Below are 14,570 nucleotides of genomic sequence, written 5' to 3' on the forward strand. Positions count from 1 at the left end.
TACAACCCCCCCCCCCCTCTTCTGTCTAACTCCACACAGTAATGCAAGGCTTTCTCCCTGGTGTGGAGTGTCGTGCTCACCCCCTCCCTTGGACTACAGGAGACTCAGAACGCCCACTAACACACAGCTTCTTCCGCTATCTGCAATGTAGAGAGCGTCCTGATTCTCCTGTAGTCCAAGGGAGGGGGCGAGCACGACACTCCACACCAGGGAGAAAGCCTCGTATTACTGTGGAGTTACAGACAGAACAGGAAGTGAGGATTTCTCAGAAGAAATAAGGACATTTAAAAGCAAAATGGAAGGATGAGGTAAGTGAAGGAGGACTGCACTAAGGTAAAGGAAGCTATTTAGGAAATAAATAAATAAAACAATTCTACCTTTAATACCCCTTTAATCTCCGCTGGTGACTTATGGTCTTATCTTTCAAAGAAAAAAAACAGAAAAGTCAGTGCTACTACCCATACAAGTAGCAGAGCTCACGGGTGCTTGTTCCGCAGTCGCTGGCTGAGTAAAGTAATGTAGGAAAAAAGATCTGCGCTCCGGTTGTTGCTCTTCAAAAAATAAATAAAAAATCTTTGTTTTTGACAAGCCACAGTGAACAAACGCAAATGAGAACAGTCTACGCATTTCAGCCTATAAGGCCTTAGTCATATGAGGCCATATGACTAAGGAATTATAGGCCGAAACGTGTCAACTGTTCTCATTTACGTTTGTTCACTGTGGCTTGTCAATAAAAAAACAACGATTTTTAAAGAGCAAAAACCAGAGTGAGGAGTTTTTTTTTTTCTATATATCTTTTAAAGAGTCTGCAAAAAGAATTTGTTCATGACCAATCGTCCATTTCCCCCTTACTGCAATGGGAGGGTAACAGGAAGAATTTGATGCGTTTTTATTGACAAGCCACAGTGAACAAACGCAAAAGAGAACCGTTTACGTGTTTCAGCCTATAAGGCCTTAGTCATATGGCCTCATATGACTAAGGCCTTATAGGCTGAAACGTGTCAACTGTTCTCATTTACGTTTGTTCACTGTGGCTTGTTAGTAAAAACAAACTGCTGGATTCACGTAGGGCGGCGTATTTGTGAGTGGGTGTAACGTATCGTATTTACGCTACGCCGCCGTAAGTCAGAGAGGCAAGTGCTGTATTCACAAAGCACTTGCCTCCTAAGTTACGGCGGCGTAGCGTAAATTTGCCGGCGTAAGCGCGCCTAATTAAAATTGTGAAGAGGTGGGCGTGTTTTATGTAAATAAACCATGACCCGACGTGATTGACGTTTTTAACGAACGGCGCATGCGTCGGATAGAATGCCTAAGATACGTCGAACACTGCCTACGACGTGAACGTAACTTACGCACAGCCCGATTCGCGTACGACTTACGCAAACAACGTAAAAAGATAGGCTTGTTCCGACGTCCATACCTTGCACGGGCTGCGCCACCTAGGTAAACGGCGTAACTAATTGCGACGGGCGCACGTACGTTCGTGAACCGGCGTATCTTGCTCATTTGCATATTCGATGCTGCAAACAACGGAAGCGCCACCTAGCGGCCAGCGTAAATATTGCACCCTAAGATACGACGGCGTAGGAGACTTACGCCGCTCGTATCTTAGCCTAATTTAAGTGTATCTGGTTTCCAGAATACGCTTAAATTTACCACGGCGTAGATTCAGAGTTACGACGGCGTATCTACTGATACGCCGCCGTAACTCTCTCTGAATCTAGCTAAAAGTTGTTTTTTTAGAGAGCAACACCAGAGTGCATATCTTTTTTCCTACACATCTTTCAAGGAGCCTGCAAAAAGAATTTGTTCATGACCAATCATTAATTTCCCCCTTACTGCAATGGATGGATGACCAGAATTGGATGCATTTTAATAGATCAAAATAAAATCAATTCCTTAAAGTGGTTGTAAACCTCAGGAATGAAATCTGAACAAAGCATATCCCTCTATAGTGTGTACTTGTCTCAATCCAGAGCACTAAGTGTCATTTCTATCTGCTGCTTCGTTCCTCTGCTATCATCATGAATCACTTCTGACTAGTTTTCCTGACACCAAGGCTGGGTTCACACTTAGTGTGGAAGCGGCTGACAGTAGGGGGCCCCGCCGAGTCCCTGTTCTGCATTTCAGTGACAAATCGGGACCAAATTTTTTGCTCGAATTCGGACCTGAAACGGAGTAAAAGATGCACAAGAGACGCACACGACTCCTATGCAATCTTCTCCGCAACCCCCCCGGAGATGTGTGAACTGGCTTCATTGAAAACCAGGCGCACACTCCTGTAATGCGAATTGGATGCAGGGAAACCCACATCCAAGTAACACTGGTGTGAACCCAGCCAAAGAGGGGGGGGGGGGGGGAAAGGAGGCAGGAGCTGAAACATGTTACAGGTACCACCCTAAATATGGGTGGATCCTGAAACATGTTCCAAAAGATGAACTTACCCTTTATAGGATGAGTTAGTCATTAAATCAGACTCAGAGGAATGTTATTTTTTCTTAGCAGCTTAGTTAATTAAAAAAAAACAATTCAGAGGTTCTCAGTGGGCTGATTCACCAACTTCTTTCATACCTCACCCAGGGACTCCAGAGGTGAAGTCCTCTCATCAGTCATTATAGGAAGGTATCTCTCTACGTGGAGTTCTCGTTTATTTTAAACTATTTTAGAAAATCCAGTAGAAAGGGGCTGCCAGGTACTCCTACGGGGGGGGGGGCCCGTGGCCAGGTACTCCTACGGGAGGGGGGCCCGTGGCCAGGAACTCCTACGGGGGGGGGGGCCCGTGGCCAGGAACTCCTACGGGGGGGGGGGCCCGTGGCCAGGAACTCCTACGGGGAGGGGGGCCCGTGGCCAGGAACTCCTACGGGGAGGGGGGCCCGTGGCCAGGAACTCCTACGGGGAGGGGGGCCCGTGGCCAGGAACTCCTACGGGGAGGGGGGCCCGTGGCCAGGAACTCCTACGGGGAGGGGGGCCCGTGGCCAGGAACTCCTACGGGGAGGGGGGCCCGTGGCCAGGAACTCCTACGGGGAGGGGGGCCCGTGGCCAGGAACTCCTACGGGGAGGGGGGCCCGTGGCCAGGAACTCCTACGGGGAGGGGGGCCGTGGCCAGGAACTCCTACGGGGAGGGGGGCCCGTGGCCATGAACTCCTACGGGGAGGGGGGCCCGTGGCCATGAACTCCTACGGGGAGGGGGGCCCGTGGCCAGGAACTCCTACGGGGAGAGGGGTCCTGGCCAGGAACTCCTACGGGGAGAGGGGTCCTGGCCAGGAACTCCTACGGGGAGAGGGGTCCTGGCCAGGAACTCCTACGGGGAGAGGGGTCCTGGCCAGGAACTCCTACGGGAGAGGGGTCCTGGCCAGGAACTCCTACGGGAGAGGGGTCCTGGCCAGGAACTCCTACGGGAGAGGGGTCCTGGCCAGGAACTCCTACGGGAGAGGGGTCCTGGCCAGGAACTCCTACGGGAGAGGGGTCCTGGCCAGGAACTCCTACGGGAGAGGGGTCCTGGCCAGGAACTCCTACGGGAGAGGGGTCCTGGCCAGGAACTCCTACGGGAGAGGGGTCCTGGCCAGGAACTCCTACGGGAGAGGGGTCCTGGCCAGGAACTCCTACGGGAGAGGGGTCCTGGCCAGGAACTCCTACGGGGGAGGGTCCTGGCCAGGAACTCCTATGGGGGGCGGGGGTTCTTGTTGCTGGGATCCCTGAGGGATAAGAAATCAGCGGTTGATTCAGCCAAGCAGAGCCCATCCCAAATATATCCGCTTTGGGTGACCAGTCCCTTAAACACTGGAGAAGCACTAAATCTCAGTTCAGGAAGGCATTTCCCCAAGTAAACACGTTTGCAACAAAACAGCATGTAAGGGACCCCCCTGACAGAGGCGGCAGAAGCAGGTGGTGGGCAGAGGAGGTCGGATGAGGTGGGAGGCTCGATAGGATGAGCAGCTCTGGACACCTTACAAGTGGACTACAAACAGATTACAATGTTAGTAGAGAGCAGTGAGGCATTGCCCAGCTGTGATGAACAGAGAGATTAAGCCGGCAGACACAGGAAATGGCAGGTACATAAATGTAGTGTTTACTGCAACAGTACTGAGAAAGAAAGCATGCTACACGTCGGTAGGGAATGCCAGCCGTGGTGGTGGTGGTGTTGGGGGTGGTAAGAAGTTAATTCTGACAGATGACTGGGAAGCGAAGGGCATTTCCAGGTATCAATCAAAACAGATTAACTGGGCTTCGCTGCCCCCCGACACTTGCTGGCCGTGTGACGCTTGCTGCTGTGGAGGCTGCTGCTGACCGGCACCTACTGCCATCTGAAATAGAAGAGAGAGAAACAATTACTCCATAGAACAGCGCAAAACCCCAAATATTTATCTTCCTTAACCACTTCCTTACTGGGCACTTAAACCCCCTTCCTGCCCAGACCAATTTCCAGCGCTCATGCACTTTGAATGACAATTGCGCGGGCATGCTACACTGTACCCATATGAAATTTTCATCTTTTCACACAAATAGAGATTTCTTTTGGTATTTAATCACCGCTGAGGTTCTTATTTTTTTACTAGACAAACAAAAAAAAGATGGAATATTTTGTTAAAAAAAATTTGCAAACAGGTAATTTTTCTCCTTCATTGATATGCGCTGATGAGGCGACACTGGTGGGCACAGATAAGGCAACACTGATGGGCACTGATAGGCACAGATAAGACGGCACTGATGGGTGTTACTGACAGGTACCACAGATAGATGGGTGTTACTGACAGGTACCACAGATAGATGGGTGTTACTGACAGGTACCACAGATAGATTAATAGGTGACAATGATGGGCAGCACTGGTGATGAGGCACCGATTAGTGACATTGATAGATGGCACTGTGGGCACTGATGGGTGGCACTGGTGGGCACACATGGGCACAGATGAGCTAGCGGCAGCTCTCCCTGATTGGGACCAATGTCCCTTTGTCAGGCGCCAGGGATTGGCTTGTTTTTTCTCCTCATGCCATCAGCGTGAGGAGCAAAAATAGCAGATTACCGTCTCTGTTTACATCACATGATCAGCTGTCATTGGCTGACAGCTGATATTAGCTGCAGGGGCCGCTCGAGCACGGGACGACGTCTATTGATGGCCTCACGGCAAAGTAGGTCCGCGCTGTAGCCGTCATTCGGCTATACCGCAGATGTGTAGAAGTTAAAGTGGCACTAAACCCTCCTATTTTCATACAAGGAAGCTGCCATCTTGGACCCTGTTTACTCCTCAACTGCCATAATGATGCACATGTGATCAGTTTTGACACCAACCATTGGATGGTTTGACAGATTGGTTGACAGCACAACCAATGTGACAGTTACATTTGCGGCATGTGTCGGGAATGGAACCGGTTTCTGAAAATGTTAAAGCGGGGTTCCACCCAAAAGTGGAAGCTCCGCTAATCTGCCTCTTTCCACCCCTCCTCTGGCGCAACATTTGGCACCTTTTTTTGGGGGGGGGGGGTATGGGGGCCAAGAGCGGATACTTTTTTTTTGACAGGTAACCGTCCCCGCTTTGCGAGAGATCTCAGCGGAGTGACATTACTTGGAAGTTTGGCCCCCTCCGTCGGGCCATTCGGCATGCGCGGTAGGGAACCGGCTCTTACAGACAATGGTGGCAGCACCTGAGAGCCAATGGAAACATCAGGCTGTGGTGCTAACATCGCTGGATTCCAGGACAGGTAAGTGTCCTAATATTAAATGTCAGCAGCTACAGTATGTGTAGCTACTGACTGTTCATTTCTATTGGGGGGGGGGGCAAACTTTACTTTAAATCAATTGGTTTACTTCCGCTTTAACTACTTGCCCTCCAGAAGGAATCCCTCCCCCCATGACCAGGCCATTTTTGCTATGCAGTGCTGCGCTACTCTAACTGTCAATTGCACGGTCATGCACCACTGAACCCAAATGAAATCTCACGGAACACAACTCCTCTGAGTGTAAATATGACAGATCTGTGTTCAATGTTGGGGGAGATAACCATTTGTTCATTCCCTGCTAAGCACTAGATCCCCAGTAAAAGTAGCACACACACAAACACTGGCTAGGTACACATTTCACCCCTTAATCACTCTGGATGTTAACCCCCTTCCTGCCCAGTCATTAGTACAGTGACTGTGTATATTATTTTTAGTGCTGATCACTGTACTAATGGCACTGGTGATGTCAGTGGCAGTTCCTCCCCCCAGTGTCAGTTGGTGTCAGATTGACCGCCGCACTATCACAGTCCCGTTACAAGTCATTGATCGCTGCCATTATTAGTAAAAAAATAAATAGAAATTCCAGTATATATCCCATAGTTTGTAGATGCTATACAATTTCATATTGGAATTTGTTTTACCAAAGACATGTAGCAGAATACATTTTGTCCAAACATTTTATTTTTTATAGAAATGTTCTCTAGCAGAGAGAGGACTCAAGAGTCCAGCGGTCAATCACTGGCCGGCACCCGGGGATCGGCAAGTACTGTGAAGAATCACAGCACAGCCGGGCAGGTGTGCGCCCCCTACCCCCCCAAACTACAATGGGCCGGTCGCCAACTGGTTAAAGCTGTAACCTGTAAAGACTGTAAACACTTACCTTTCCTGCCGTCCATGCAGACAGAATGCCATTTACAGTAAAACCTTGGTTTGCGAGCATAATTCGTTCCAGAAACATGCTTGTAATCCAAAGCACTTGTATATCAAAGCATTTTTTTTACAGGGTATAAAAGAGAAGAGAGGCGCCTCTAAGTGTAGCAATAACTTGCTAAATGTTGTACCTTCATTAAATGTAACCATATTGCTACACCTAGAGGCTCCTCTCTTCTCTTTTATACTCAGTTGTGACATGACGCTACTCTTATATCAAGACATCGCTTGTATATCAAGGCAAAATTTATTAAAACATTTTTGCTCGTCTTGCAAAACGCTCTCAAACCAAGTTACTCTCAAACCAAGGTTTTACTGTAGTTGCTAAGGCAATTAAAATAAATCTACAAAATCTCTCTTGCAGCTTAAGCATAATGTAAGCATATAATTTCTTCCCTTGTTCTTTACCCCCAATGGTGCAGCACACAGTGAAGCCCGTATGGGATATTAAAACTGTTTATTCAGGTTGTACTTACATCAATAGAACTTGATGTAAAAAACTACTAGTGTGTACTAGGCTTAAAGTGTTACTAAACCCAGTAACATGAAAATAGTTCATCTGCCCCCCCCCACAGTGCCCAAAGCTTACAAATCATCTTTTTACATTAAAATACTGCCACTATATTCCTTTCTGGCTGATCTGCAAACCACGGTCACATGATAAACTGCAGAATTTGTCCAGAGCTGTGTGTTCAGGTAGGAGGAGATTTCCACTATAGCCTTTATACACATGTGATGTCAATGTCATGTGACCTGGCTAGCTCTGAGAACAAGGAAATGTTCTCTCCAGCATTAAAGACACAACTGAGCATCATGTACAGGTTGGCTATTGACTGGGTTAACTGGCCTTCCCAAGATAGACAGTACAGAAGGGGGGGGGGGGGGGTCTGTGCATACAGGATCAAACAGCCTTTTTACACAATGTAGAGGGATTAACCCCTTAAGTTCCACAGCGAGTATAACAAGCATGCTATTCTGCATATACAAACTGATTTTACTTATGTGGGATTAGCAACACTTTAACAATGTGTAGTGTGTGCGGATTTTTACTGAAGATCTTTTTGTTTCTTATCCCTGCTTTGCTGCTCTGAATTATGCTTGCAGCATAGGGGCTGGGACTAATTGTTGTCATGCAAATTAGGAACTGGGGGGGGGGGGGGGCCGGGGACTACAGAGAACACAGGAAGCACATGTACAGGATAACTCTTTATCTCTGAGATGATCGATGGGTATTTTTTGCACTTAATGAACATAAATAAACAAAAAACTCTTTCAAGGAGATATTTAACAGACCAAAAAGGGAGCCAGTGAGAGAAGTTCATTGTTAGGGATTGCATACAAATGTATTTCCACTCCGCTCAGCCCATGGCTAAAACTTGAATTTGACACATTAAGACCCACTTACAGGGAAAGATCACATACCGGTTGGTACATCTGCTGTTGTCCAGGATGGAAAGGTTGCTGAGAAGGCATGTTGGTCATCGCTGGGTCTTGTCCAGGAAGAGAAGAAATGAGGTTCTACCAATGAAAACAAACCAATATATTTAGTTACAGATTTTTTTCCACCTTGTTCTCACGTTAACCCGTTTGCTGCAAGAGACTTGCAGCAAACGTTGCGCGCTGATATACGTCGGCAGAATGGCACGGGCAGGCAAATGGGCGTACCTGTACATCCCTTTGAATTTGCTGCCTGCCTCGGAGTCTGCTTGCGTGTCCCGGGAACTCGATGTTCGCCGGCGGCCCGTGATTGCGGTGTGGAGGGGCAGAACAGGGAGATGTCTGTATAAACCAGTCATTTCCCTGTTCTGCCTAGTGACAGGACAGAGACTCTACTTTTTATCGTACACTTTTGACACGTTTTTGGGACATTTATACAGCGATCAGTGCTATAAAAAATGCACCACGTCACTTATCTAATGCTTCTTCATAACATTCTCAGATTGATTGCTATCTTGTATGTTCTACTTTTATTTCACAATGTATTGCATGATTTCTATCCCACTTCTCTTCACTTCCCCTCTTTTTCCCTACCCCCCCCCCTCTTTTTTATTTCTCTTTCTTTTCTTCCCCCCCCCCTTTGCTGTACAACTTACTATATATAGCAAATTTATTAATCTGATTATTCAATGCTATCTATGGTATTTATTGCATCCATTATCGTGTGTTACACAATGTGAATTTGTTATATTCATTTTTGTTCTTATTCAAAAATTTCAATAAAATATTTGGAATCGAAAAATGCACCGATTACGGTGTAAATGTCACTGGCAGGAAAGGGTTTAACACTAGGGGGCGATCAAGGGGTTAACTGTGTTGCCTCAGTGTGTGTTCTAACTGTAGGGGATGGGACAGACATACAGAGGAGATCACAGATCATTTCTAGCTAGTAGGAACACACGATCTGTCTCTCCTCACAGAACAGGGATTTGTGTGGTGTGTGTGTGTATATATTTTTTTAAATAAATATATATATATATATATATATATATATATATATATATATATATATATATATATATATATATATATATATATATATATATATATATATATATATATATATACACACACACACACACACACATGCTCGTGCCCACAACGCACATCGGTTCCCCTGCAGTGCAGCAGCGTGCGCCTGCTATCACTGCTTAAAAGGGACGACGTATGGCTACGTCAGCTCGCGGGAACGTGCCGACCTGCCGCTGTATCACGGCGGCTGGTCAGCAAACCGTTAAAATTGTGCATGCTCGTGGAATGGCAACAAACTACAGTACTTAAAAATCTCCATAGGCGATGTTTTAAAATTTCAACAGGTTACCTCCTTGAGAAAGTCTAGTGTTAGAATTATTGCTTTCGCTGTAACGATTGCGGCAATACCCAACATGTGTTGTTTGAACAGAGTTTACATACGCGGGTGCGACTTGCGTATACGTTTGCTTCTGCGCGCGAGCTCGGAGCAACCTTGGCAGAGCACAGCCAGCGAAATTAAGATTGAAATTCACTTTGACTGTTCGTATGAACTGAACCAACCTGCATGTTATATGGCTGATAGCCCATGGGGACAGACTGTGCACCCATGTAATTCATTCCGCTAGCAGGAGGATTCTGGGATGGCATGCTCTGGGAGGCCACGTTCTAAAAAAGAAAAAAAAAAAGGAAAAGCAAAAAAAACACAACTAAAGCAAAACTATAGGCAAAATAAAAAAATTACAGATCATGAAGCACAAAATCAACAGCCGTTTTTGATTTTCAGAGTCACCTCTACAACTGTAGTTCTAGGCAGTAGATTTGTTATATTTTCCTCTTCCTTAACAGATGACATTCTGCAGTGAAATTGCACAGCAGCGTTGTCACCACACAGGGTAGTTCTTAGATGGACATCTAGTATGGACTTCAGCCCCGGAAGGTTTACCCCCTTAATGACCAGGCCATTTTATGCAATACAGCACTGCGTTAATGTAACTGACAAGTGCGTGGACATGCAACGCTGTACACAAATGACCGATAATTTTGCAAAAAAATATTTTTACATTCTAAAAAAAAATCCATAAAAGCGTATATTGATTGGTTATAGCTTCTACAAACTATGGGATATATTTATGGATTTTATTTTTATTTTATATCTTTAATAGTAATGGCGGCCATCAGCGACTTATAGCGGGACCACGACAAGTGGACACATCTGACACTAAAGTGACACCCATACAGTGATCAGTGCTTTAAAAATAAATAAATAAATGCACTGTACTAATGACACTGGCAGGGAAGGGATTTTTGGTGGGGGGCATCTTCTCTCGATTTCAGTACCATACAAAAAAGGAAAAATGCCCAGTTATCAACACTATAAAATAGCAGAGGCAACAATAAAAACATTGGGGGAGATTTACTAAAACCGAAGCACCCAGAATCTGGTGCAGCTGTACATGGGAGCCAATCAGCTTCTAACCTCAGCTTGTTCAATTAAGCTTTCGCAATAAAACCTGGATGCCGATTGGTTTCTATTCAGAGTTGCACCAGATTTTGCACTAAATAACCTCCCATTGTCATCAGTTCTAACACTTCCATACTGTACAAAATTTGCATTCTAGTCCTAATCCCAGCTGAAACGATTTTGCGTCACTTCACAGCGACTGAACGAAAATATGCGGCTTTGCGAGAGGTGGGTCTTGGTGCCACGCGGCCGCATACTTGCGTACCACGCTGAAGACATAGCTCCCGCAACCCCGGCGGCTAATGGAGAGAGCCCCTCGATCGCTTTCATGATCGGAAAGCTCCTGTTCGTGGGAGATTTCCGTTAGACACCGGTAACGGAGCTGGGAGCGTGGTACGCAAATATGCGGCCGCCTGCCGCCAAGAGACCATAAACCCTGTGCCGCCTCCCGGCATCATAAACTCCTTAAAGGGCCAGGTAGTGCCGGCTCAAAGGGGGAGGGGTGGTTCACCAACAATTTGCAGTGTCCACCTGTAATTTGCCCAGTGCTTACCTGGTAGGGTTGTGTCGGAGTGGGCTGGTAGGATGTGTACGCAGGGTTATTAGTTGGCACTGGCTGCCCTTGCTGAGCTGCAGATCCTGCTTGGTACATGTAGGCATTAACCATGTTTGGGTCTGTAACAAAACAATATTGAGACTATTACAAAAACAGCCTGCTTTATTAAACACTTGGGGCAGAGCCTAGAACAGTTATGGCGAACCTTGGCACCCCAGATGTTTTGGAATGCAGGGTGCATGAGCATCATGGGAAATGTACTTCCAAAAACATCTGGGGTGCCAATGTTCGCCATCACTGGCCTAGAACATGTCACTTACCTGTACCAGGCATGGCGGTATAAGGCCCAGCGCCAGGCTGTCCTGGTTGATTCATGTATACCCCATGCATTGGAGAACCCTCCACTGAGCCAGAAGGACTGAAGGTGCCCGGATAAGCATTGGGGCCAGAGGGTGGGTACATGACGCCACCTGATGATGGCAGAGACTGCATCTACAAAATAAGAATAATAGGAAGCTTGAGTCTGAACACAAAACACTGAGTACAGCTCTCAAATACATTCACATTGGTCTATAATTTATCTCTGCAATCACAGAAAAAAAAAAAAAAAAACATTTAATGCAACAGAAATCCAGTGAGCTCCTAAACCCATGTTTGAGTTGCCAATACAATGCTTTTTCTGCATAAACCATGCTGCTGCTTTGACTATGTAGAGCAGGGGTCGGCAACCATGGCCCTCCAGCTGTGGTGAAACTACAAATCCCATCGTGCCTCTAGGAAGTCATGACTGTGATTGTCAGGGTCTTGCAATGTCTCATGGGACTTTTGGATTTAAAACAGCTGGAAGGCTGATGTTGCCTACCCCTGGCGTAGAGCTTCTTGCCCATACCCGTGTAGTAAAAAGGTTACAGGCAGATGGGGACATGCCTATGCCAAATCAGAACTGGGCTTCCCGTCAGCTGCCCATGCAAGAACATTTTTACAGTTGGGACATTCTATAGGGGATCAGAGAGAGTTTGTTATACATTTGGGTAGAGACAGAACATATGACAGTGGTTGCACTGTGTAGAACGAAGAGCTCTGGATATAGAATGGAAACGCACCTGAGCATATGGCAGGGAGAAAGCTGGCATCTGGGCTCTCATCTGGATGGTCTGCTTCTGCTGCTCCAGACGCATCTGCCTTTCCTTCTCCTGTTCCTGCAGGCGCTGGATGGCAAGCTGGCGCTGCATCTCCAAATATTCCTACAACAACAGGTATGGCATTTAAAGGAAATACTAAAAAAAGGTACACTTAAAAATAAAAATATGTTATACTTGCCTGCTCTGTGCAATGGTGTAGCACAGAGCAGCCTCGATCCTCTCTTCTCGAGTCCTCCACCGGCGCGCCAGGCTCCCCCCTCCTTCCGAGTGCCCCCATAGCACGCCGCTTGCTATAAGGGCACTTATGCGTGCTCGCTTCCGAGCCCCGCCTCCTCCTTACTGGCTGTGATTGACAGCAGCGAGAGTCCATGTCTCCCACTGCTGTATGTGAGGATTGAGAAGGCAGCTTGGGCTGCATACTGAAAGTTTTTTTACCATCATGCATAGAATTCATGATAATAATAAAAAGAAAAACTTCAGCCTTTAGAATCACTTTACATCTTGCTCAACATATCCCGTGTATAAACCTAGCGGCCGTCGTATCTTACCTGTTTCTTCTGCCTCATTATCTCTAGCTTTTGTGCCAGCTGTATCTGCCGCTGCCTTTCGGCCTCCTCTGCAGCTCTTTGCAGCTTTTCTCGGTGCTCCTCACGAAGTGCGTTCAGAGCCCCGCGGGCATCTCTGATCTGGGCCAGCTTGTCCTGAAGACCTTCATAATACACTGTGGAGAAACATGTTAAGATGGTAGTATGTGATCAAAAGAAAAAGCTCTAATTTGTGGGGGAAGAAGGACAAAAATATTATTTGGGTACAGCGAAGGCAGAAATATGAACATCTGTCTGTAGGGAGAAGCACACTGCGATTCATTTAAAGGCGTTGTAAAGGTAATTTTTTATTTTACCTAAATAGCTTCCTTCACCTTAGTGCAGTCCTCCTTCACTTACCTCATCCTTCCATTTTGCTTTTAAATGTCCTTATTTCTTATGAGAAATCCTCACTTCCTATTCTTCTGTCTGTAACTCACCCCCGTAATGCGAGGCTTTCTTCCTGGTGTAGAGAAAGCATCTTGAGGGGGGATGGGGCTAGCAGGAGTGTCAGGACACACTCTACTTTGCAGATAGAGAAAGGAGCTGTGTGTTAGTGGGCGTCCTGACACTCCTGCTCGCCCCCTCAAGAGGCTTTCTCCACACCAGGGAGTTACAGACAGAAGAACAGGAAGTGAGGATTTCTCAGAAGAAATAAGGACATTTAAAAGCAAAATGGAAGGATGAGGTAAGTGAAGGAGGACTGCACTAAGGTAAAGGAAGCTATTTAGGGGGGGGGGGGGGGGGGGGAATTACCTTTACAACCCGTTTAAGTGAGGAGCAGTTTGGAAGTGGGGGGGGGGGGGGGATGGGGGACTGGAGAAAGCAACCATATTTCATATTACAACTTGATTACGGGCGTGATATAAAATATGATCCCAAAGATGGAGTATGCCTTTGAGAGGAAAAAAAAGAAAAGAAAGAAAAGTACAAATGAACAATATAGTTATGTAAAGTAATTCTGTCACCTTTCATTCAGATTCTTAGGTCGCATCACCAAGCTAGATACAGTAATCTACCAAACTCACAATCATACAGCAATAATGTCCCTGAAACCTACAGCGTCTCTCATCCAGCTGGTTGAGCAGCTCCAGAAGCTGCGGGTGCATGTTGTTAATAGACTGGAACAAGGACAGCACAGCCGAGTCATTGGTGATGCTCCTGCCACGCATATGGTTGCTTTTCATGCGATTCACAAAAGTGGTGACGGCGTTCTGCAGAGCCTTCAAGAACTGCTCGTGATTTTCCTCCGACTCGCCATTCTGGTACTGCTGCTGGAGGAATGGCAGATAGTTCAGTCCAGAACCAATATAGCAATTACATTGTTTACTGTTCATGTTAAAGTGGAATTCTAGTTTAAATCTAACTAGCCTTAGAATAGGCAAAACTTTTGCCTTACAGGGTTTTTTTCGTGCGGGAATAAAACCCCTTTAACGGGGGCCACAGACAGCAATAAAAACTGACAAACGTTCTAATTCCTTTCCACTCTATCCCAAAAAAAATAAAGGTTTGCCTTTAGTTATACTTTAAAAGAATCCCCTATCCACTTCCAACACCTATGCCAACTTACCTGTGTTGGAAAAACGTACATACTTACCTATTTTCAGGCCAATCTAGTCCGGTCACATGATCCTCCATGTCAGCCAGCAGTGGCTACAGGGGAGAGGAAAGAGCACTGACAACGGCTAGTAAAGCCTGGAGCAGTGATG

General features: G+C 46.4%; 1 protein-coding gene across 8 annotated transcripts in view; it reads right to left on the reverse strand.

The window, feature by feature from the left end:
* Positions 1-4,046: 4,046 nt before the first annotated feature.
* HGS (hepatocyte growth factor-regulated tyrosine kinase substrate) overlaps positions 4,047-14,570 on the reverse strand; it is a 30,629-nt gene continuing 20,105 nt past the window's right edge. For 4 of the 8 annotated variants that reach the window (XM_040330833.1, XM_040330831.1, XM_040330829.1 and 1 more), the window contains 8 exons: positions 13,922-14,135; positions 12,826-12,998; positions 12,239-12,379; positions 11,456-11,627; positions 11,133-11,254; positions 9,679-9,783; positions 8,071-8,166; positions 4,047-4,304 (listed from right to left, as the gene is read on the reverse strand). In XM_040330833.1, coding sequence (XP_040186767.1) covers positions 4,203-4,304; positions 8,071-8,166; positions 9,679-9,783; positions 11,133-11,254; positions 11,456-11,627; positions 12,239-12,379; positions 12,826-12,998; positions 13,922-14,135 — 1,125 coding nt within the window. In that variant the 3' untranslated portion in view covers positions 4,047-4,202. Of the gene's footprint in view, positions 4,305-8,053; positions 8,167-9,678; positions 9,784-11,132; positions 11,255-11,455; positions 11,628-12,238; positions 12,380-12,825; positions 12,999-13,921; positions 14,136-14,570 lie in introns of all 8 variants that reach the window. The other 4 variants (XM_040330830.1, XM_040330828.1, XM_040330834.1 and 1 more) reach the window with 2 other exon arrangements.

This window comes from Rana temporaria, chromosome 12, assembly GCF_905171775.1.
Source record: "Rana temporaria chromosome 12, aRanTem1.1, whole genome shotgun sequence".
Classification (NCBI taxonomy): Eukaryota; Metazoa; Chordata; class Amphibia; order Anura; family Ranidae; genus Rana; species Rana temporaria.